We start from the raw sequence: 22,983 nt of genomic DNA on the forward strand, positions 1-22,983 counted from the left end.
AAGACACGACCTCTCAGGGGCCCGGCGTTGCCCCCACATGGTGGCCCCTCCCCTCTCAGCGGAAGTCCACGTGCTGCAGGCCCCAGCAACCCTGCCCGTGGACCTGAGGACACCGTGATCCCCCTTCTCTTTCCTGGGACACGTCCCTGATCAGCCTGCAGTTACTCAGGCAGGGCTCATCTGTCCATCCCACCCCCCCTGCAGCTGGCCATGCCCACACTACAGGGGAGGCTCTGGCTTGCAGCTGCTCCCAACAGCTCCTGCCTCCACGAGGGGGGGGGGGACAATTGGAGCTATTTCTGAGCGCCAAAAATAAGCCAGGCAGGGATGGAGGAGAAGAACATCAGAGCCCCGGCAAGAGTAGAAACCAGCTACCGGAAGAAGAGGGAGTGCACGCACAGCTCCAAATGCCAGGCAGCCAGGAATAAGCAGCCTTCTCTGGCGGGAGGCAGACGGCCACCTCCCTCCCAACGGCGGCAGCCCACGGAGCCGCACCATCACCCAGCACCGACTGCCTTCGCGTGACACGGGGAATGTGCCGCACACGCCTCACTGAGGAAGACAGCTTTGGCATCCCAGGACGCGACAGCGAGGAGCCAAGGCACTGCCCTACCCTCCACCAAGAGCAGTTTCCTGGAACTGGGACAGGAAGGGGTTGACCACTTCCACGGACTGCAGGGGAGAGGTGGGCAGCATGGCATTCTTGCCGCCTGACCCAGAGAGCAGCAGGGCCCTAGCCAGCAGCTCTCCACCTAGCACAGAAAAGGCTCCGTCCCTCTCTAGTACAGCAGTCCACCACATAGTCCAAACGGAATAAAATGAAATTCAATAGGGACAAATGTAAAGTTCTGCATTTAGGTAGGGAAAACCAAATACACCAATATAAGATGGGGGAGTCTTGTCTTGGCAGTAGCATGTGCGAAAAGGATCTAGGAGTCTTAGTAGACCATACATGGAACACGAGTCAGCAGTGTGACAAACTGGAGCATGTCCAGAGGAGGGCAACAAAGATGGTGAGGGGTTTGGAGACTAAGACACATGAGGAAAGGTTGGGGGAGCTTAGTCTGTTTAGCCTGGAGAGGAGACGACTGAGAGGGGATCTGATCACTATCTTAAAGTATTTAAAAGGCTGCCATGTAGAGGATGGAGCAGAGTTGTTCTCTCTTGCCCCAGAGGGATGGACCAGGTCCAATGGGATGAAATTAAGTCAAAAGGAATTCCATCTAAACATCAGGAAGAAATTCCTGACAGAGAGTGGTTCCTCAATGGAACAGGCTTCCTCGGGAGGTGGTGGGTTCTCCATCTTTGGACATTTTTAAACAGAGGCTGGAGAGCCATGTGATGGAGAGGCTGATTCTGGGAAGGCTCAAGGGGGTGGCAGGTGAACAGTGGATGAGCGAGAGGATTCTAAGTGTCCTGCATAGTGCAGGGGGTTGGACTAGATGACCCAGGAGGTCCCTTCCACTCGATGATTCTATGATTCTGAGACATAGGGATTGAGTATTTCAGTCCTCTCTTCATCACCTGCCACTTCACTTTCTTGTCCCCACAATGGTCCTACCATGTTGTTACATCTGTACACCACTAGGGGAGCGGTACAAATAATTGGTTAAGGGGGGCGGGGTGTCCGGGATTCAGAATCCCAAGGGGCCAATCGGAAGGCACACAGCATGCGCCTTCCGACTGGCCCACTACCCCACTGCCTGGAGGTCGCTGCGGGCCCAGGGAGCCGGAAGGTAGGCAGCCGCCCAGGGGGAGGCTTCTGTGAGGGCCTTGCAGCAGGCCCGCCCCATCGGAGACGGCTCCAAGGCTCGCTGGGAAGCCAGAGAATCGCTGGGGAGGGGGGCAGCTGGGGAAGGCTACCTTGCAGCCCTCGGACACGACACACCGGGCCTGCTCCTAAACCCACAGGGAAGCAGCGGGGTCGGCGGGGAGGGGGGCGGGCGGCGGAGCCTTCCCTGCAGACCTCGGAACAGGCCCACCGCATCCAAGGCGCGCCGAGCCTGCTCGGACGCCCGCAAGGGAGTCGGTGGGGAGGGGGCTGCCGTGGAAGGCTCCCCTGCAGGCCTCGGAGCAGGCCCGCAGGGAGCCCAGGGAGTCGTCGGGGAGGGGGGGTGGCCAGGGGGTGCCCCGGCCCCTTCAAAGCCTGTCCTTAGGGATGGGCTTTAAAGCCTAGTTGAACATAATCAAAGAGCCCTTTTCTGCTGTGTTTAGCATTTCTCGCTAGCCTAAGCTCATTCAGAGCTCCAGCTTTTCTAACACTCTCCTACAAGCCTTGGTTGTTTATATTCATGCTTGGTTCCAAGGCCCTCCTTCCATTTCCTAAATGAGTCTTTTGAAAGGCTGCAGGAAACCCCTGCTGGAGCCGCCTTCACACAGAGGGCCTCAACAGAGGGCCCCAGGGCTGCCTTTGTGCACCAGCACGGCTGGGAGCCACACTAAAAAGGACCCCAAGTCCGTGACTGATTTATGGAGCCCCCCACCGGACTTGGTAACCTGAGGCAGCTGGCTGAAGCGAGGCAGCCCCACTGATACCTTCAAGGAGCTCGTAGTTTCAAGCTATCCCAAACCCTGGAGCCTCAGCAGCATCCTAAAAACCCCCCTGAGGACTCCCCATCGGACTTCATGGACAGACCACTGCAGCTGGGCCCTCTCTCCTGTGGGGTGCCAGAGAAACCTTTCTCTTTGCCTGGAGCAGGTGGTGGTCAGAAATTGGGCATGGCTGGGTCTCCCACCTGGAATGACTAGCCCCCCTCAAAGGCTCCAGGCAAAAGCCTTTCCCACAGGGTTGCACATGCCATGCACAGAGAGAGGCCCAGAGAAGCTGAGGAAGCCGGCAATTCTGGAGAGATGTTTCTGATTCATTGTGGGAACCCTCGTAAGCCGTACAGAAGAGCTGGCTTACAAATTCCCAATGAATATGCTGCCGAGGGGAGGGGGATCAGGCTGCAGGGGATGAGGGTCCAGCAGGACGGAAGAGGTCAGCCAGAGTTTCAGGGTTGTCAAGAGCCAGGGGTCCCTCGGCCAGAACCTCTGGCTTGCTAAGGGGCTAAGTGGCTTGAATCTAGCTGAAATTATTAAGCAGCTATCAGAGACCAGGGCGAAGCTCTCCCAGTTGCCTATTAAAGCGACTGCCATTCCACTTCCCAGTGGACCTGACCATCCCAGTTTCGGATCTGCCCCCCCCCCGGGCTTCTGCATTCCCAGGAAGATTGGGGGGAGGGAAGGATAGTCATAATTTGCTGCGTTCCCAGCTGGCGCTCCAGGTCCCTCCCAAGGGAGAAGCTCTGCTTCCAACGCCGGAGGAGCCCCCAGAGGCCTGCCTGTCGAGATCTATCCGCAAGCAAGAGATGCCTCAGCTCCAAAGGACGGCCAGAGGCAGAGGCTGGACCTAGCCCAGGTCTCCAAAGGGAGGTCAGCAGTTTATTGGCTCACGGGGGACTGGGGGGGATAAGTTTGGGGGCTGCACCCCTAGATGTCCTCTCTGCCCTCGCCTCGAGCGGGCCTCCTGGGATTCCAGGGAGCTCCAGAAGAGGGAAGTGAGACGACTAGAGCGAGTGTGGCGGAAAACTCCAATGAGGCGGCAAGAACATCTCCTTGCACGCTTAGGAGGGCGTACGAGATGGCCGTGAAAGCGGCAAAGGAGGACTTCTTTGTGGCGGAAATTGCATCTGCTAGCTCTCGCCTGGCCCAAGTTTTTAGGGTAGTTCTGTCTCTTACCGCCCTCGAGGAGGGGCGCCAAAATGTTAATAAACTGGATCTCGGCTGTGAGGCATTAGCGAGCTACTTTGTGGATAAAGTCTTGTCGCTCCGCCGTGACCTTCTTGCCACGGGTGATACAGAAAGGGAACTGGAGGCCTGTTGGCCGCCTTTGGAGGTGACATTTGGTGGCTACAGACAGCTCTCTTTATCCGAAGTGGGCAAGATGTTGGGACCAGGGAGGGCCGCCCATGTCACCTCAATCCCTGCCGCTCAAAGGGGGCGGGGCCAGGGGACAGAAGGCCAGCTTGGGGATATTTTCAACCTCTCCCTATCTGCTGGGGAGTTCCCTGAGCCGCTGAAGGGGGCAGTGGTTTACCCTCTCCTCAAGAAACCATCGCTGGACCTGCGGGACCCGGCCAGCTACCACCCAGTCTTGTATCCTGCGTTTCTGGGTAAGGTGGTTGAAAGGGCTGCCGCAGACCAGCTCCTGGAGTTCTCAGATGAAACTTCGGCACTCAATCCATACCAGTTGGGCTTCCGTCCAGGCCACAGGGGGGAGACTGTGTTGGTTGCCCTGATGGATGACCTCCACCGCCAGCTGGATCGGGGCAGGTTGGCCATTCTCTTAATGCTAGATCTGTTGACTTTTGATGTGGCCGACCACGTGCTATTGGCCCACTGCCTCACCAGGACAGGGATATGGGGTACAGCCCTTTATTGGCTGCGCTCCTTCCTGCAGAACCAGACCCAGAGGACTGCAGTGGTGAATGAGTTGTCGCAACCCTGTCAACTCCCTTGTGGGGTCCCTCAATGGGTGGTACAACATCTTCATGCACCCTCTGGCCCAGCTGGCACAGAAATTTGGGCTGGGCTGTCATCACTATGCCAATGACACCCAGCTCTCTCTCCACATGGATAGCCACCCGGACTCCCCCTCCCCCCCACCCCCAGGAACCATCTGCCAGATGACTGGAAGCCATAGCCAGGAGGCTCGAGCAGAGCCACCTGAAACTCAACCCCTCCAAGACGGAGGCCCTATAGCTGGGGAGGAAGAAGGCAGGGCAGGAAACAAAGTTGCCCATTCTGGCCGGGACTCAAGTTACCACCATGCCCCAGGTGAGAAATCTGGGGGTGACTTTGGATGCCTCATTAACCATGGAGGCACAGGTCACGAAGGTAGCCCGCCAAGTCTTTGACTCCCTGTGACAGGCAAGGCTACTGACGTCCTACCTGTCTTCAGTTCACCTAGCCATGGTGATCCATGCGACAGTCCCTTCCAGACTGGACTGCTGTAACTCGTGCAACGCAGGCCTGCCCTTGTCTCTGACACGGAAATTGCAGTTGGTGCAAAATGTAGCTGCTAGGGTCCTCACAGGAACACCATGGAGGGCCCGTGTCCCGACAGTGCTGAGGCGGCTTCCCTGGTTGCCGGTTGGAGCCTGGATCAGGTTCAAGGTTTCAGTTTTGACCTTTAAGGCCCTTCACGGTCTGGGACCCCCTTATCTGAAGGACTGCCTGTTGCCCTATGCCCCCCGCAGGGCTTTATACTCTGTGGTTACCAAATTGTTGGTTGTGCCCGGCCCCTAGGAAGTGTGCCTGGCCTCAACCAGGGCCAGCGCCTTTTCAGCTGAGGGCCCTGCAGGAACTTCCAGCATTCAGCAAGGACGATAAATGGAGCTGTTCCGCCAGGTCTATGGTTGAGGGTGGGGTATGGTAGCTCTCCTCTGGATAGGCTGCAATTTCTTCAACTGTGGTGCCCAAAACTGAACCCAGGACTCCAAGAGAGGCCGAGCCAGAGCAGAGTAAACCTCGTGTGATCTGGATACGATACTTCTTTTAATACAGCCCCAAATCCCATTTGCCTTTTTAGCCACTGAGTCACACTGCTGACTCACGTTCACCTAATGCCCCCAGATCTGTTTCACATATACTGCTGCCAGTCTTCATGCAGCACGGAAACACAGAAGACAGAGAGAGGCTCTTCCTCGCATGGGCAGGAGCCAGGGTACTGCACCCTGGGGGTGGGGAGCGAGACAATCCTGTTAGGCCGTGAAAGGGCCTTTTGCTGCCCAGAGTGGAGCCTGGAGCAGCCAACTAAGGCAGAGCACATTTCTCAATTTCCTGCTGAAAAGCAAGCAGAGACGTTCCCCAAAGGAGCCCCCCCCACCCCCCGTGTGGCTTTCCAAGCCCTGGGCTAGATTGCCGGGAAGCAGGCCATGCGAGGGAGGGAGGGAGGGAGGGAGCGGCAGCAGAGCTCTCCAACACCGCCTCCTCGTCAGGGCCCAGCCACCAAGCCCCGACCCTGAAACGCCCTTGCGGGGGGGAAACGCTTCTTGGCTGCTGCTGCTGCTGCTGCCCAGTTTCAGGCAGAGAGATCCTGCCTCATATCTTTAGGCTCCAATTCAAGAGAGCAGCCGAGTTGGTCTGAGGCAGCAGGACACATTTACAGACCAGCAAAGTCTCATGAAAGGTACGATAAAGATGCAAGGTATGATGCACGCACATAGAATAGAATCATGGAAGGGGCCATACAGGCCATCTAGTCCAACCTGCTGCTCAACGCAGGATCAGCCCAGAGCGTCCTAAAGCATCCAAGAAAAGTGTGCATCCAACCTTTGCTTGAAGATTGCCAGTGAGGGGGAGCTCACCACCTCCTTAGGCAGCCTATTCCACTGCTGAACTACTCTGACTGTGGAAATCTTTTTCCTGATATCTAGTCTATATCCTTGTACTTGAAGTTTAAACCCATTACTGTGTGTCCTCTCCTCTGCAGCCAACAGAAACAGCATCCTGCCCTCCTCCAAGTGACAACCTTTCAAATACTTAAAGAGGGCTATCATGTCCCCTCTCAACCTCCTTTTCTCCAGGCTGAACATTCCCAAGTCCCTCAGTCTATCTACATAGGGCTTGGTCCCTTGGCCCCAGATCATCTTCGTCGCTCTTCTCTGTACCCTTTCAATTTTATCTATGTCCTTCTTGAAGTGAGGCCTCCAGAACTGCACACAGTACTCCAAGTGTGGTCTGACCAGTGCCGTATACAATGGGACTATGACATCTTGTGATTTTGATATGATGCCTCTGTTGATACAGCCCAAAATGGCATTTGCCTTTTTTACCGCTGCATCACACTGCCTGCTCATGTTTACAATCCACAAGTACCCCAAGGTCTCGCTCACACACAGTGTTACCTAGAAGCGTATCCCCCATCCAGTAGGCATGCTTTTCATTTTTCTGACCCAGATGCAGAACTTTACACTTATCTTTATTAAATTGCATCTTGTTCTCATTTGCCCATTTTTCCATTGTGTTCAGATCTCATTGAACTCTGTCTCTATCTTCCGGAGTATTTGCCAGTCCTCCCAATTTGGTGTCATCTGCAAATTTGATGAGTAGTCCCACCACCCCCTCATCTAGATCATTAATATGTTAAAAAGTACCGGGCCGAGCACCGAGCCCTGAGGTACCCCGCTACTCACCTCTCTCCAGTCTGATGAAACACCATTGACAACAACTCTTTGAGTGCGGTTCTCTAACCAATTCACTATCCACCTGACTATCTGAAAATCCAGATTCCAGTCCTTCAATTTATCCAGCAGAACATCATGGGGAACCTTGTCAAAAGCTTTACTAAAATCCAAGTAAATGACATAAACCGAATTTCCACGATCCAGCAAACCTGTTACTTGGTCAAAAAAGGAAACCAGGTTGGTCTGGCAGGACCTGTTGGAGACAAATCCATGCTGACTTCCTTGAATCACCAAATTGTCCTCCAGATGTGTGCAGATCGCTCCCTTTTAATATCTGCTCCATTACCTTCCCCACAACAGAGGTCAGACTCACTGGTCTGTAGTTTCCTGGGTCATCCTTCCTCCCTTTTTTGAAGATCGGAATAACGGTTGCTCTCTTCCAGTCCTCCAGGACATCTCCAGTCCTTAAAGAGGTTCCGAAGATGATGGACAAGGGCTATCCAAGTTCTCCGGAAAGTTCTTTGAGCACTCTCGGGTGCATTTCATCCGGACCAGGGGATTTGAACTCATCCAGTGCAGCTAAATGCCTCTCGACAACTTCTCTATCCATGTTAACCTGCCACCCAGACACTATCCTTTGGCTACGGCCATCTCTAGATGTGCCTAAACACTTTGACCTGTGTGAAAAAAACAGATGTAAAATAGGCACTAAGCCTTTCTGCTTTCTCTGCATCTTTCGTTAGAGTTTGTCCATCCGCACCCAACAGTGGGCCTATTGCCTCCTTTACGTTTGCTCCTCACATAACTGAAAAATCTTTTCTTGTTACAATGGGCTTCCCTGGCCTATCTTAGCTCACTCTCAGCTTTGGCCTTTCTTATGATTGAGCTACAGTGCCTAGTAACCTGTAGGTACTCTTCTTTAGAGCTCTGTCCTTCCCTCCATTTCCTGAACATTTTCCTTTTCTTTCTTAGTTCCTCTTGAAGTTCTCTGTTCATCCAAATAGGCTTCTTAGAGCTCCTGCAGTGTTTTTGTCTTTCTGGGATAGTCATTGATTGAGCATGCAATAGCTGTTGTTTGAGTAGCGCCCACCCTTCACATGCTCCCTTCCCTTCCAGCACTCTCGTCCATGGTATGACACTCATCATGTCTCTGAGTTTATTAAAGTTTGCCCTACGAAAATCCAACATCCGCGTCTGGCTACAAGCTTCCTTGGCTCCCCATCTCAAAAGGAATTCTATGAGGACATGGTCACTTCCCCCTAAGGTCCCCACCTCCTTCACCTCATCCACCAACTCTTGCCTGTTGGTCAGTATTAAGTCCAGTATGGCTGAACCTCTTGTGGGTTCATCTACCATTTGATAAATGAATCATATCATGTCCCCTCTCAACCTCCTTTTCTCCAGGCTGAACATTCCCAAGTCCCTCAACCTATCTTCATAGGGCTTGGTCCCTTGGCCCCAGATCATCTTCGTCGCTCTCCTCTGTACCCTTTCAATTTTAACTACGTCCTTCTTGAAGTGAGGCCTCCAGAGGCCTTTCCTGCTGCTCGCTGCTCTCTGCCCTGCAGCTCCGGTTGCGGGCCTTCTGCAGGGGCCCCCTACAAGGGGACAAGATCAACCCCCCTCCAGAGGGGTGCCTTCTCTGTGGTGACTCCTGTCCTCTGGAGTGCCCAGCCCCAGGAGGTCAGCAAGGCGGCCATGCTCCTGTCATACGGAAGCTGCTCAGGAGGCCTTTCCGACACCACAGGTGTGAGGGCTGTGCTGAAACCGAATCACTCAGGAAGGCTCTTAGTGAAGGAAAAGAAATTGGGTATTTTTATCACCGTGCAGGGGATGCACCATCAGCGTCCTGCACATCTGGTCCTCATGTCATTACAGTTCAGCATTAGGTCAGTACACCTCCTGGTCAGTACATCTCTTCATTGTCCTTCGCCATGTGGACGAAATGCAGCTCATGGGTAAAAACATAGCCCTGCGTGGCTTGGCCACCTCGCATCATGCAGTTCTACCTTCTTCCTTCCTTTCTGTCTGGCCCTCCAGCCCTCCGCAGTCTCTGCCCCTTTGGGTGGGGCCTTCTAGCAAGGCATCAGATGAGGAATCCCCGACATATCCCAGTGCTCAGGTGTTGTGGGTTTGGGTTCCTGCCACCCTTCCCTTAGAACAGCCAGAGAGGGCCATTCCAGCCGTGGAAGTCTTGGGGAGAATTTTTGGGCAGAGGGCGTTTCTTCACCCCGTGCGTGTCCAAGGAGGTTCATGCTGCAGAGGAATGGGGCCCAGTTCCCATCAGGCTCCTCAATATGCCTCTCGGTCTTGCTCAGCGGACCCACCCTGGGAACCATGGCCTGATGGGAACCAAGTGGGCCGTGTGCCGAGCACTCCCCTCCCACGGTTTCTGCCCTGAGGACTGAGCGCTGTGCACGTGGTGCTGCTCTTGGCAGACGTAGGAGTGCCCCACCCCCCGGCTTCATACCTGGCCGTGATGTTGAAGTCCAGCAGGGGCACTCTGAGGACCCACCATGTTTGATTCATGGTACGATGAGGTGTGTAGCGTGGACACTTCCTCAGAGACAATGTCTTATTCCTCGGAGACATGTAATGGTGGATGGATATGAACTGGAATGTAATGGTGGATGTATTGTTGTTGTTAGGTGCGAAGTCGTGTCCGACCCATCGCGACCCCATGGACAATGATCCTCCAGGCCTTCCTGTCCTCTACCATTCCCCGGAGTCCATTTAAGTTTGCACCGACTGCTTCAGTGACTCCATCCAGCCACCTCATTCTCTGTCGTCCCCTTCTTCTTTTGCCCCCGATCGCTCCCAGCATTAGGCTCTTCTCCAGGGAGTCCTTCCTTCTCATGAGGTGGCCAAAGTATTTCATCTTCAGGATCTGGCCCTCTAAAGAGCAGTCAGGGCTGATCTCCTCTAGGACTGACCGGTTTGTTCGCCTTGCAGTCCAAGGGACTCGCAAGAGTCTTCTCCAGCACCAGAGTTCAAAAGCCTCAATTCTTTCTTTTTTTTTTTTTTTTTTGGTTTAAAGGTCAAATTTATTAGGAGATTAAGAGACGTATTATACATGGACTATAAATACAGCACAGCTGACTTTATTCACAGTCAGACGCAGAGACAGCCAATGCCAACCTATTTTGTGGACACCCTTGTTCTTTTGTTCCAAGAAAAGTTTGCGCCATAAGACTTGGATTTAGGTTTTGGAATCCTCCGCTCTTGAACATCATAGCTCCAGCCGTTTTTTCCAGCAAAGGCGACAGCATCTTCTTTTGTAGCAAAAGACAGGAAAAGATTGGACATCGGATCTGCCGAAGATGCCCAGCCCATCAATGGGTTTTCCCAGCGCTCCCTCGTGTCAAATTCCATCTTCCATTTTTTGGTGTTGTTTACACCTGCTTGCATGGCATTATGGGCTGGAACAAAAATGTGAGCTTTTCTGGTTTTAATATGCTCCTCCGGTACACCAGTTAAAGGTGTAATGTCCAATTTTTCATCAACTGTGATGAGTTGCGTGTCTTGGGCTTGGTCCTGTGCCAGCTGCCATGTGGAAGTGTTCAGTGACCTGGCCGGAGCTGGGGAGGCCCCGCGGGCGGCTGCTCCGGCCCCTGGCCCTGCCCCCGGCGCGAGGAGCCTGGCCCAAGCGGCGGCTGACATTGAGCGCTCCCGCAGCAGCCAAAAGCCTCAATTCTTTGACGCTCGGCCTTCCTTATGGTCCAACTTTCGCAGCCATACATTGCAACTGGGAAGACCATAGCCTTGACTAAACACACTTTTGTTGGCAGGGCGATGTCTCTGCTTTTTAGGATGCTGTCTAGATTTGCCATAGCTTTCCTCCCCAGGAGCAAGCGTCTTTTAATTTCTTTGCTGCAGTCCCCATCTGCAGTGATCTTGGAGCCCAGGAAAATAACATCTGTCACTAGGTGGATGTATATGAACTGTTAAAAAAAAAAAAAACAGAATAGATCGAAGAGGTGGAGGAGTGGAACTGTCTGTGAGGAAAGGGCTTACCTGTCAGGAAATTCTAGTGAAGGAGAGCATATCTACAGTGGTAAGCATCTGGGTGAAAATAAGCGAGGGGAAAACAAACAGTGTGGTGGTTGGTGTCTGCTACCGACCGCCTGACCAACGAGAGGATGTGGATGCTGCACTTTGTGAGCAGCTTGAGAAAATATCCAAGGACCTTGTCATCATGGGTGACTTCAATTTCCCAGATGTGTGCTGAGAAACAAACTCTGCAAAGCATCCTCAGTCATGCAACGTTCTGACCTGCCTGGCTGACAATTTCATTTATGAAATGATAGATGAACCCACAAGAGGTTCAGCCATACTGGACTTAATACTGAAAGGTTGTCACTTGGAGGAGGGCAGGATGCTGTTTCTGTTGGCTGCAGAGGAGAGGACACGCAGTAATGGGTTTAAACTTCAAGTACAACGATATAGGCTAGATATCAGGAAAAAATTTTTCACAGTCAGAGTAGTTCAGCAGTGGAATAGGCTGCCTAAGGAGGTGGTGAGCTCCCCCTCACTGGCAGTCTTCAAGCAAAGGTTGGATACACACTTTTCTTGGATGCTTTAGGATGCTTAGGGCTAATCCTGCATTGAGCAGGGGGTTGGACTAGATGGCCTGTACGGCCCCTTCCAACTCTGTGATTCTATGATTCTATGATTCTAAGATAGCCCTCTTTAAGTATTTGAAAGGTTTTCACTTGGAGGAGGGCAGGATGCTGTTCCCAATGGCTGCAGAGGAGAGGACACGCAGTAATGGGTTTAAACTTCAAGTACAACGATATAGGCTAGATATCAGGAAAAAAGTTGTCACAGTCAGAGTAGTTCAGCAGTGGAATAGGCTGCCTAAGGAGGTGGTGAACTCCCCCTCACTGGCAGTCTTCAAGCAAAGGTTGGATGCACACTTTTCTTGGGTGCTTTAGGATGCTTTGGGCTGATCCTGCATTGAGCAGGGGGTTGGACTAGATGGCCTCTATGGCCCCTTCCAACTCTTATGATTCTATGATCCTAAAGGAAGTCGGCGGGCAGGAATGTCAAAGGCCAGGCCGGGCTTGACGGTTACAATTTCAAGCTGTAGCTTTCAATTTCAAGCTGTAGCCCCCCTCTCCTGACAGCAGACAGCAATGTCAAGTAGCATGGGGAGTATTTACAGAGCAATATTAAAAAATCATTACAAATATTTATTAAACAAAGTGCACCAATAATATATTAAAAACAAAGCAAAAACAACACCCATCACCCTCCCCTTGGGGCTCTTCAAACCTTCCTTCCTCAGGAGAGGAGGAAACCGTCCAGCCCTTTGGCTGCTTTCCCCTCTCTCTCTCCTGCTGGGAGGTGCAACATGCCAGCCAGGGGTGAGAGGGCAAACTCCTTTGCTGGACCAAACTCCTGCCAACATCAGTTCAAAGCAGCAGTGAAGCTACCCTAAACCTCACGTGGCACATCAGCAGTGACATCTCTGGGGGGGAAACCATCACAGAACACCATCAACGTTGCAGAGAAAGAAACTTCCGTCAGAAAAAAGTGCCACTGCTAAAAAGGCCACACCACCACTCTTTTATGGCTCCCCCCCCCCACACCGCCAACAGCAGGGCCCCCCACAGAAGCACCCGTGCTCAGCTCCACCTGCAGGGGAGAAGGCAGCTCTTGTGGTCTTTAAAGGTTACAACCAGCTGGAAAGGAATCAGATCCACAAAGAGCTGGAGGACACCAGCAAGGGCCACCCAGTCCAGCTCCCAGCCCCACCACCACCTTCTCAGGGACTTAAAAATCCCCCACTCAGAACAGGTGCTTGCCCAATCTCCACCGAAAAACCTCCTCCACCCCCACCCCCCAAGGCAGCAGATGCCACCCACGAAGAGCCCCCATGGTCAGAAAATGTTTTCTAATCTTTAGGTGGAACTTCCTCTGCTGGCAAGCCTTGGAGAGAACCCCCAGTCGCTGGGAATCCCCAACCCTCCCGGCCCTAGCGGCCGCTTCCAAAGGCAGCCCGAGGGAGGACTCACATGCCGCCAATGGTGACCGTGGCACAGGTGCGCTCTGAGAAGGCAGGGGCGGAGTCTGTTGCGCTGCTGGCTGGGCGGATGTAGTCCACGGTGACATTCACCTGGAAGGAAAGGCACACGCTGGTTAAGCCCGGCAAGGGACAGCCCCAAAGGCAGGCAGCTGAGGACGCCAGTGACCCAGGAGCGCAGCACTGCTCCTTAGCGCTCCAGACTCAGAGCTTGAGGAAAGACAAGGCCGGCGAGCCCCCCGTCTCCCACTCCTCCCCCCACCCACAACCCCCCCCCCCCCAGAGAGCAGGAGAGAGAAGGCAGGCAAACAGCCCAGGCACACCCAACCAGCCACACATCCCTAAAGAGCTGCAGGGTGCCCAGGCACAGCACACAGGGCACCATTCAGAGTAAAACACCCTTCTCAAATGAAGCCGCCTCTCCTGGAATCCAACCCTCATTCTGTCAAGGTCAGGACCAGGGGTCCATGAGCAAGAGGTCTTTCCCCTCCCCTCCCCTCCCGGCCAGCCCTTCCAGCAGGAGATGCCGCTGGGGGTCTTCCCTGGGACCAAGCAAATTCCCTGAGCCTCACACACACACACACACACACACGTACGTGCAAGCCTGCCCAGCTCCTCCTTGCAGGGGAACAGAACCAGCCTCCGGCCCAGCAGGAGCTTCCACGCCGAAGGCCCCTTGCCCTCAGAAACCAGGCAGGGGGCAGGAAGAGGGCCCAGGGCACTGAGCCTGCGGACGTCACACCTGCCCCTCCGCACGCAACTTTGGCCCCCAGGTCAGGGAAGCAGCTCCATCCCCTGCAGGGGCCTACCGGGGCTGTGGCCGGCCTGAACAGCAGGAGCAGAGGAGGAAGCAGTCAGGAGTGCTGCCAAGCAGAGGTGCCTGGAGCCCCTGAGCCAAGCGTGCTGCCCTGTGCAGTCTAGGCCGATGGTCTGCAGGGTCCTTCACTCAGTGCCAAATCCAGCCTTCCCCAATCCCGCAGGTGAGCAGCAACCAGGCATGCAAAGCCACCCTCAACACTGGCCAACAGAACGTGCGCACAGGCCCATGCGGGATGAGCCCCTGGCACTTGCAGGCCTTCAGACGTCTGGCCGAGGGACGCTTTGCTCTTGTCTTTCAGGACTCCCACGCTGGACTGCTCATGTCCACGTCCCTCCTCGGATTCTCAGCTTTCCAAAAGCTGCTGCGGTTCATCCCATAACCTCAAGCCCTGGCACACTGAATCCTCCCTTCCTTTGGCGCCATTCCTCCCCTCTCCCCTCACCCCACTAGAGTCTGAGATGGTGCAAGCACTTCCCCGAGCTTGGAGGCCACGTGGATGGGCGAGGCAGGGGAAGTGGGTGGAGGCTCTGAAAGAGCACCTTTGGGGTGCCTCTGCCCAAGGCAAGGGTGCAGGGTCTCCAAAACACACCTCCCCCTGGCACCAGGAGAAGCTCGTGCCGTGCTTGCCCAACCACAGAAGCACACCCTCGGCCTTTGGGCTGGGACTCTGCCCATCACAGCTTCCCACCCCAAGGAGAAGGGAGCCAGATTGGACAGGCAGGCTTCAGCCTCCTCTACCTTCCCAGAGCACCTTCCAAGGGCCAGTGCTTTTACAAGCTTCGCTCTTAAATGAGCATGAAAATACAAAGGGCTGCCAGGAAAACTCCAGCTAGCAGATCGCTCATGCTCAAATCATGCTCCACACAAGAGAAAAGAGGATCCTATTACTGTTATGTGGATCGAGAACTGGTTGACAGATCACACCCAAAGGATCATTCATCATCTTCTTGGAGAGGAGTGACAAGTGGAGAGCCCCAGCGATCTGTCCCGTGTTGTTCAACATATTCATAAATGATTGGGATGAGGGATTAGAGGGGATACTTATAAAATTTGCAGGTGACACTAAACTGGGAGGGGTAGCAAACACAACGGAAGACAGCAACAGAATACAGGATGATCTTGACAGCCTGGAAAACTGGGGGGAAATGAATAAAATGAATTTCGATAGTGAAAGCACTGAACGGGAGCCAGCAGTGAGACTCACTGGCTAAAAAGGCAACCAGGATTTTGGGCGGCATTCAGAGAAGTAGGTGATGCTGCTGCTTTACTCCGCTCTGGTTCGGCCTCACTTGGAGTCCTGCATTGAGCTTTAGGCACCACAACTGAAGGAAGATGAGGATAAACTGGAGCATGACGAGAGGTGAGTGTTCATTCAGATGGGTTTGCACCAGTCTACAGCAAGGATCTGGAGACTTTCAGAACGGGCTTTTATTTCTTATTTATCTAAATTTTACTTGGCCTGGAGCTTCCGAGGGAGTCGGGCAGGGGTTTAGGGAAGCCTCGTGAAGGAGGCGTTTCCAAAGGGAAGAGGGCCACGGGGGGGGGGGGAGGAGGCCCAGGACCAGTTGCCAGCAGAGCTGTGAAGTCCCAGGAAACAAAGGTGAAATTCCAGGGTGGGGGGGGGGGGGAGACCTGGTTTTCTCTGAAATGTTTACAACCTTTCCTAATAGAAAAGCTGGGAACCTTTAGGGAGCAATGAAACCAATTCATATAAAATATTGTTTCTTTGAACAGAGTGAAATTTTTACTCACTCAAAATGTACAGCATGAAAGTCTAAGCAGCTTTTTAGGATTCTTTTTCCAACAGAAATTTCAAGGGGCACTTGGAAAGCTCCTGCAAAATACCAAGCAAGATGTTTCTTTCAAGAAGGATTTGCCTGTTCCAAGTGTGCAATTCTGGCTCCTGGAAAGGTCTATCTAGAACACACCCTGAAATTGGTGGACTGTCTTCAGACCAAGCTCATTCTCCCCAAGTATCTGGCATGATTTCCCCCCAGTTTTCTATGAGAAAAATAGGAACCCTTTGAGAAGGGCTGGAGAAATCCTCCCCCCCCCCCCCGGAAGAACTGGAACCTTCCCCCGGGGGCTGCCCCCCCCCCCGCAGCTTCCTCCCACTCCAGTCCTGGGCACATTTGCACATTTGCCTCCGTAGTCCTTAAACAGGCAAATTAATACCATTTTATAGGCAATCTAAATTATAAAATATTTATGTAATGTGGTTAAAGCAGAAGAATAAGCTAAGGTTTGACAGGAAAGTTATGACTGCATATCCAACAGCCCATCAGTTCCCGGCCCCCTCCCCAAAGAAGTGTTTTTGTCATCGTCATCGTCCCCCCCCCCCACTTCAAACTTTCTGAGACTCTTCTGTGCCTTGTCACCACCTGCCTTGCCAACACAACCCAGAGAACAGAACTGGCTGGACAGCGGGGGAGGTGGTCTTTCCAGCCCCCCCTCCCCCTCCTGAGGCACCAGTCCTGTAAGGCCTCCAAGGCAAGAAGCAGCAGTTGAGCTGTGAATCCTAGAATCCTAGAGTGGGAAGGGGCCATACAGGCCATCTAGTCCAACCCAGGATCAGCCCTAAGCACCCTAAAGCATCCAAGAAAAGTGTGTATCCAGCCTTTGCTTGAAGACTGCCAGTGAGGGGGAGCTCACCACCTCCTTAGGCAGCCTATTCCACTGCTGAACTACTCTGACTGTGAAAACCTTTTTCCTGATATCTAGCCTATATCGTTGTACTTGAAGTTTAAACCCATTACTGCGTGTCCTCTCCTCTGCAGCCAACGGAAACAGCATCCTGCCCTCCTCCAAGTGACAACCTTTCATCTGCACAACAATCCTGTGTTGTTGTTGTTGTTGTTAGGTACGAAGTCGTGTCAGACCCATTGCGACCCCATGGACAATGTTCCTCCAGGCCTTCCTGTCCTCTACCATTCCCCGGAGTCCATTTAAGTTTGCACCGACTGCTTCAGTGACTCCATCCAGCCACCTCATTCTCTGTCGTCCCCTTCTTCTTTTGCCCCCGATCGCTCCCAGCATTAGGCTCTTCTCCAGGGAGTCCTTCCTTCTCATGAGGTGGCCAAAGTATTTGAGCTTCATCTTCAGGATCTGGCCTTCTAAGGAGCAGGCAGGGCTGATCTCCTCTAGGACTGACCGGTTTGTTCGCCTTGCAGTCCAAGGGACTCGCAAGAGTCTTCTCCAGCACCAAAGCTCAAAAGCCTCAATTTTTTGACCCTCGGCCTTCCTTATGGTCCAACTTTCGCAGCCATACATTGCAACTGGGAAGACCATAGCCTTGACTAAACGCGCTTTTGTTGGCAGGGTGATGTCTCTGCTTTTTAGGATGCTGTCTAGATTTGCCATAGCTTTCTTCCCCAGGAGCAAGCGTCTTTTAATTTCTTTGCTGCAGTCTCCATCTGTAGTGATCTTGGAGCCCAGGAAAATAAAACCTGTCACTATCTCCATTTCTTCCCCATCTATTTGCAGGAATTGAGAGGGCCGGATGCCATGATCTTCGTTTTCTTGATGTTGAGTTTCAAGCCAACTTTTGCACTTTCCTCCTTCACCCGCATCAACAGGCTTTTTAGTTCCTCTTCACTTTCTGCCATTAGAGTGGTATCATCTGCATATCTGAAGTTGTTGACATTTCTCCCTGCAATCTTGATCCCAATTTGGGACTCCTCTAATCCCGCCATTCTCATGATGTGCTCCGCATACAAGTTAAATAGGCAAGGCGACAGTATACAGCCTTGCCGAACTCCTTTCTCAATTTTGAACCAATCAGTGATTCCATGTTCAGTTCTCACTGTTGCTTCTTGACCTGCATATAAGTTTCTCAAGAGACAAATAAGATGCTCTGGTATTCCCATCTCTTTAAGAACTGGCCACAATTTGTTGTGCTCCACACAATCAAAGGCTTTAGCATAGTCAATGAAGCAGAAGTAGATGTTCTTCTGGAACTCCCTAGCTTTCTCCATGATCCAGCATATGTTGGCAATTTGATCTCTAGTTCCTCTGCCTCTTCGAAATCCTGCCTGTACTTCTGGAAGTTCTCGGTCCACATATTGCTGTAGCCTAGCTTGTAAAATTTGGAGCATAACTTTGCTAGCATGAGAAATGAGTGCAATGGTGCGGTAGTTTTTGAATAGATTTTGAATAGATTTTGAATACCCTGTGTGGTAGGCCTCAAATCTGCAGAGTTGCTTGCTTGCATCTTCCCTCCAGCAGCGGGGCTGGCCACAGCAGTATTTGAAGTGAGAAGGGGCTTTTCTGTGGCCTCCCTGTCAGCCGGTGGTTAGGCAGAAGGGGAAAGCTTTCCCCCTCCAAAGGGAAGCACCCGCATACCCAAAATCTCCCCTGCATTGCTCTTGGAAACACCTCCTCCCCTCAGTCTGGGGCTGTCAGTGGCTGCTTCACAGCAGGCCTGAAGGGAGGGAGGGGGATGAAAACACACTCACCAGCCACCTGCCAGCTCTGCGAGGCGGCGAGAGGGCTTCCTGGCTTAAGGGGGAAAGGAGGCCACCACCCCCCACCCCATCCCACTTACTGTGTCCCTGACAGCAACCAGGGGCAAACTTGCTGTGCCGCCTTCCTATTGGTCCAAAGTCCAGGGGGACGGAGCCAGTCCAAAAGTGGGCACCACCCACTCTCCACCTAGGCCTTAGCTTTTTATATTACACAGTGAAGCTGTTCCAGATGTGGTTGATATTCCATGGCATGCCCCTGGCAGGAAGAGGTGGGATCTCCCACACACTTAGCCTTTGGCCCCTTCTGTTCCTTTTGACAGCTACTCGGGACCCTCTTGCCAAAACTATCCCTGGATCCTTGAGATGCTGTGAGCGGAGCGTCCCCTTCCCTTCCCTTCCCTCCCACAGCCTGAACACCCTTTGGATGCAGGCGATCCACAGCTGCCCTCCCCCTCGCCCCCTCCCCCCCCAAGGCTTTGCCCCTGCCAAGGGCCATGCTGAAGGCTGCCCATGTTTCCATGCCAGTCTTGGAGGCAGAGAAGAATCAGGGGTGAACTGAGAGGGCTCCGGGGACAGCAGGGAGAAATCTGAGTACTGCACTGCCATTATGAAGTCACCCTGCTTGGCCTTCTGTCAGATAGTTTGCAGACTGTCCGTCACAAACAGAAAACTGCCTGTCAGCAGAAGCAAAAGCCATGTGCATGCATGCGCAGGGAGACGTGACATTTGGACGTGGCAATTCTAAGGGGGCGGCACCAGATGTTCCCCATGCAGCCCTCCCAATGGCAAATTAACACAGAGCTACCTGTCTAAATCGTCGTCCCTTTGCAAACAGAATTGTGGGGGGGGGGGGGGGGAAAGCAAGGAGGCAATTGGCAACCAGCGAGGAGCCCCTGGATAAAGATGGTTTCAGCCATCCTGCTAAGCTTGGAGTAGAGGGGCAACAATTCCTGCCCCAGAAGCAGGCCATGACATTGAGTTGGGAAGACAGGCAATAGCTAAACAATTCTGCCGAAGTACAGAGAAAGGCGGGGCGCCACAATCCAGGAGCACTCTGTGCCCCCTGGGCAAGGCAGGCGACTCTCCCTCTCTCAGCACATGACCTCACCCACTGCAAACATGCACAGGAGAGGGGCTGCCGCAGCTTGAACAGGAAGCACAAGGATGCAAGCCTCGGCCCAGGCTGCTGCCCAAAGGGCTCTGCCGACGCAGCTCCAACACTCAGCCAAGCAAGAAGGGCCGCTTATGCAGCGGCCCTTCCGAGGTCTCCCCCTGAGGCGGGGGTGGTAGTGAACTGGGAGCCTGTGCCGTCCCCTGGTTGCCACCTTTGGTCCCTGACCCTTCCCCCTGCCCTGTGTTTCCTTGCCTGGTTACTGCCAACAGCAAGACCCTCTTCTTTAACCCACTCCTGGTAAAGTACAACGGGTTGCATCTATCCTTATTTATTGCTCCTCAGATGCTGTCCCTGCACTGTGGGGTCCCATTTCTCAGAAAAGACACCTCCCTTGAGGACCCTCCCTGAGCACACAGCCAGCTTCGTCCCAGCAGCCCTTCTGCCGATGTCGCTGTATGGTCGCTACTGTAGAGTCCAGCCTGCACCGCCCTCCTTAAGACGTGTAGGATAAACGGCTCATCCTTTTTACACGAAATGCAGCTGGAGGTTCTGCTGGAGCCACAGTTGATTTTGCCCTCTAGGTGATCAGGAGCCTCCTGTGGCCGCTCACAGCAGCCCTTCCCAGTCCCCTGTGGATGGTGGGAAGCCCCACCTTTGGTGGGGGCAGGAAGCATCAGACACTGCAGAGACCCAGGCAGCCAACACGAAGGAAGCGCCGATTCTGCCCGCCTCCCCCCTGGAAGAGGATGACAGGGCCCCTCCTCCCCTTTCAAAACAGAGAAGGATGAGGGGGCCAATGCCCTGCGATCCCATCTGCTCATGGGAAGATGGTGGACAGAGGGGCTGCAGGACAATGCCAGGTTTCCCTGCTGGACACACCTGCCTGCCCATCTGGCTTCAAGCCAGGACACAGGGCAGAGCTGGTGGCCTAAGCTGGGGAGTCTGAAAGGGACTTCAGGTCCCGTCATGTCGGAATGATGCAGGGAACTAAGAATGGCAAAAGTCCGTCCCTCCCCTGGCCTGTGCGGCAAGGACGCCTGCCCTCGGCCAGCCGGCCCTTGGGCTCCCAGGACAGGGCCTGCTCTCATACATACCACCGCAGGCAGAGCCCCGCAGCCGCCCTGGCGGAGACCGAGGAGGGCTCTGCGGACATCTGAGCTGCTCCCTGGGCCGGGAGGCACTCCCTGGAGGCAGGAGCAAACCGGCAGCCCAGATCAATGGCGACAGCGTGGCAAGGACAAGCCGCCACAGCTCCACTTGTCCTCTCCAATCCGGAGGCAGCTCAAGCCTCCAGGGGCCGCTTGATGGTTCACGTAAAGGACTTTTTCATCGCTTAACTCACTCAAATTAATCGGAAGTGAAAAATGCAATGCTGACAAAGGAAATATTTAGAAAGCAACGGCCGAGACATCAAAGGCAGTGGAGAGCCAGGGGAAGAGGGCCAAGCTGCTTCACAGGAACCCGGGCCAAATACGCTCGTTCACAGCCCCCCTCCAACCAACCCCACCCCCAGGGCCCAGCCAATCCCCCCCCCACGCCCAGGCATTGCAGGCTACCTGCCTCTGGCTCTGCTCCCTGGGAGTGGGGCCAAAGGAGCCAGGGCTCAGGCACAGGTCCGGTCGCAGAAGGAGAGGAAGAGGCCTGTTAGGGGACCCCAACCGTCCTGCCTGGGACCGCACGCCCACCTGCTGGCAAGTGCCCAGCGCCACGAGGGCAGGAGGGCACCGTCCATCTACAGAAGAAGCACCAAAGCGAAGTCACTGCTGTGGCCTTCCTGCCAGGAAGAGCCACCCCCACCCCCACCCCACCCCCCTCGTGTGCCCACCTCCCCTGAAAGGGAAAACAGGGTCCTGATGCCGGTCCCTGAGCAGCCAAGGCTGCATCTCCTACACACTAAAAGAACATTTCAATTCTGACCTAGAAAAGAGTAATCATGGGACTTAACAAAGATTATGCAAATAGGACAATGTGTATATTTTAATTCACTTCTGCAAGAGAAGCAAGTTAGGCACAGGAGCTCTCTTGGTCCCGAGATGCCTCCAGAAGGGACTGCAGGCACACTTCATGCGCCCCTGCACCCTGGGCGCGTGAGAAGGCCCAGACTGCGGAGAGCAGAGGCCCCAGGGGAGGCCCCAAGCGGCACCCTCCCCCACCCCCAGCAGCATTGGATGCAGCTCTTTCAGGGCAGCAGAGCCATCCTTTGCAGGGAGCCAAGCCCACCAGACCTCCCCCCATCCACTCAGCTTTGCTCAAGGCCTTGTGGGATGGAAGGAAGCCAGCAGGCAAGTGTGTGTTGGAAGCTCTGTTCCCTCCCACCCCAACCCTGTGCCCAGCTTCCCTTGCAGCGGACTCACAGCACCCAGGACCCCCCACCCCTGACATTAGCAGACCAAGAGCCAGCCCCATAAACCATCTGCAGATCCACCCGGGCCAGGAGGCAAGCTCCCAGGGGCTAAGCAAGAGACGGCAGGCCCCGGAGGCGCCCCCAGCCCTCCCAAGCAGGCCAGAGTAAGCCAGCTCTGCTTCTGCCACAGACCAAGCGGCAGGGAAGGTGGCCGAAGAAGGCTCCGGGCAACGCCCTGAGTGGAGCTGCTTACCAATTGGCTCAGTCCCCAATGGAGGGTTCCCTTTCCCTCTCCTCCGCTCCCTGCCCACTGCAGGGCTTTCAGGCTCATGGGCAGCCCGCCCAGTCACAGCAGCAGCCACAGCTCCCAGGCTGAGCAACACAGGTACACACGCACACACACACACACACACAATGCTGCTGGGCAGCGTGTCCAGCCATCCATCTCTCAGTTTTGGTTGTCTCTTCCAGGCTCTCTTTCACTCCACCCTCTAGATAAAAAAGGAGAGTTGGCTCTTAGATGCCGCTTTCCTCTACCCGAACGAATCTCAAAGGGGCTTCCAATCCCCTTCCCCTCCTCCCCCCCCCAACAGACACCCTGTGAAGAAGGGGAGGCTGAGAGAGCCCTGAGATTACTGAAGAAGAAGAAGAGTAGGTCCTTATATGCTGCTTTCCTCTACCCGAAGGAGGCTCTAAGCGGCTTACAGTCACCTTCCCTTTCCTCTTCCCACAACAGACACCCTGTGAGGAAGGGGAGGCTGAGAGAGCCCTGAGATTACTGAAGAAGAAGAAGAGTTGGCTCTTAGATGCCGCTTTCCTCTAGCCGAACGAATCTCAAAGGGGCTTCCAATCCCCTTCCCCTCCTCCCCCCCCCAACAGACACCCTGTGAAGAAGGGGAGGCTGAGAGAGCCCTGAGATTACTGAAGAAGAAGAAGAGTTGGCTCTTAGATGCCGCTTTCCTCTAGCCGAACGAATCTCAAAGGGGCTTCCAATCCCCTTCCCCTCCTCCCCCCCCCAACAGACACCCTGTGAAGAAGGGGAGGCTGA

The 22,983-nt window shown here is 54.1% G+C and overlaps 2 protein-coding genes across 2 annotated transcripts in view; both read right to left on the reverse strand.

The window, feature by feature from the left end:
* The window catches only part of SND1 (staphylococcal nuclease and tudor domain containing 1), a 156,995-nt gene that overhangs the window by 95,620 nt on the left and 38,392 nt on the right, over positions 1 to 22,983 (reverse strand). Inside the window, exon 12 of the mRNA XM_077340608.1 lies at positions 13,187 to 13,287. Within this exon, the coding sequence (XP_077196723.1) occupies positions 13,187 to 13,287 (101 nt within the window). The remainder of the gene's footprint in view (positions 1 to 13,186; positions 13,288 to 22,983) is intronic.
* LOC143838821 (NADH dehydrogenase [ubiquinone] iron-sulfur protein 4, mitochondrial-like) lies at positions 10,170 to 12,668 on the reverse strand. The gene is made up of 2 exons (XM_077340729.1): positions 12,617 to 12,668; positions 10,170 to 10,855 (listed from the first exon to the last, which is right to left on the reverse strand). The coding sequence occupies exons 1-2, from the start codon at positions 12,666 to 12,668 to the stop codon at positions 10,308 to 10,310; spliced, it is 600 nt and encodes a 199-aa protein (XP_077196844.1). The 3' UTR covers positions 10,170 to 10,307.

This window comes from Paroedura picta, chromosome 5 (genome assembly GCF_049243985.1).
Source record: "Paroedura picta isolate Pp20150507F chromosome 5, Ppicta_v3.0, whole genome shotgun sequence".
Taxonomy (NCBI): domain Eukaryota; kingdom Metazoa; phylum Chordata; class Lepidosauria; order Squamata; family Gekkonidae; genus Paroedura; species Paroedura picta.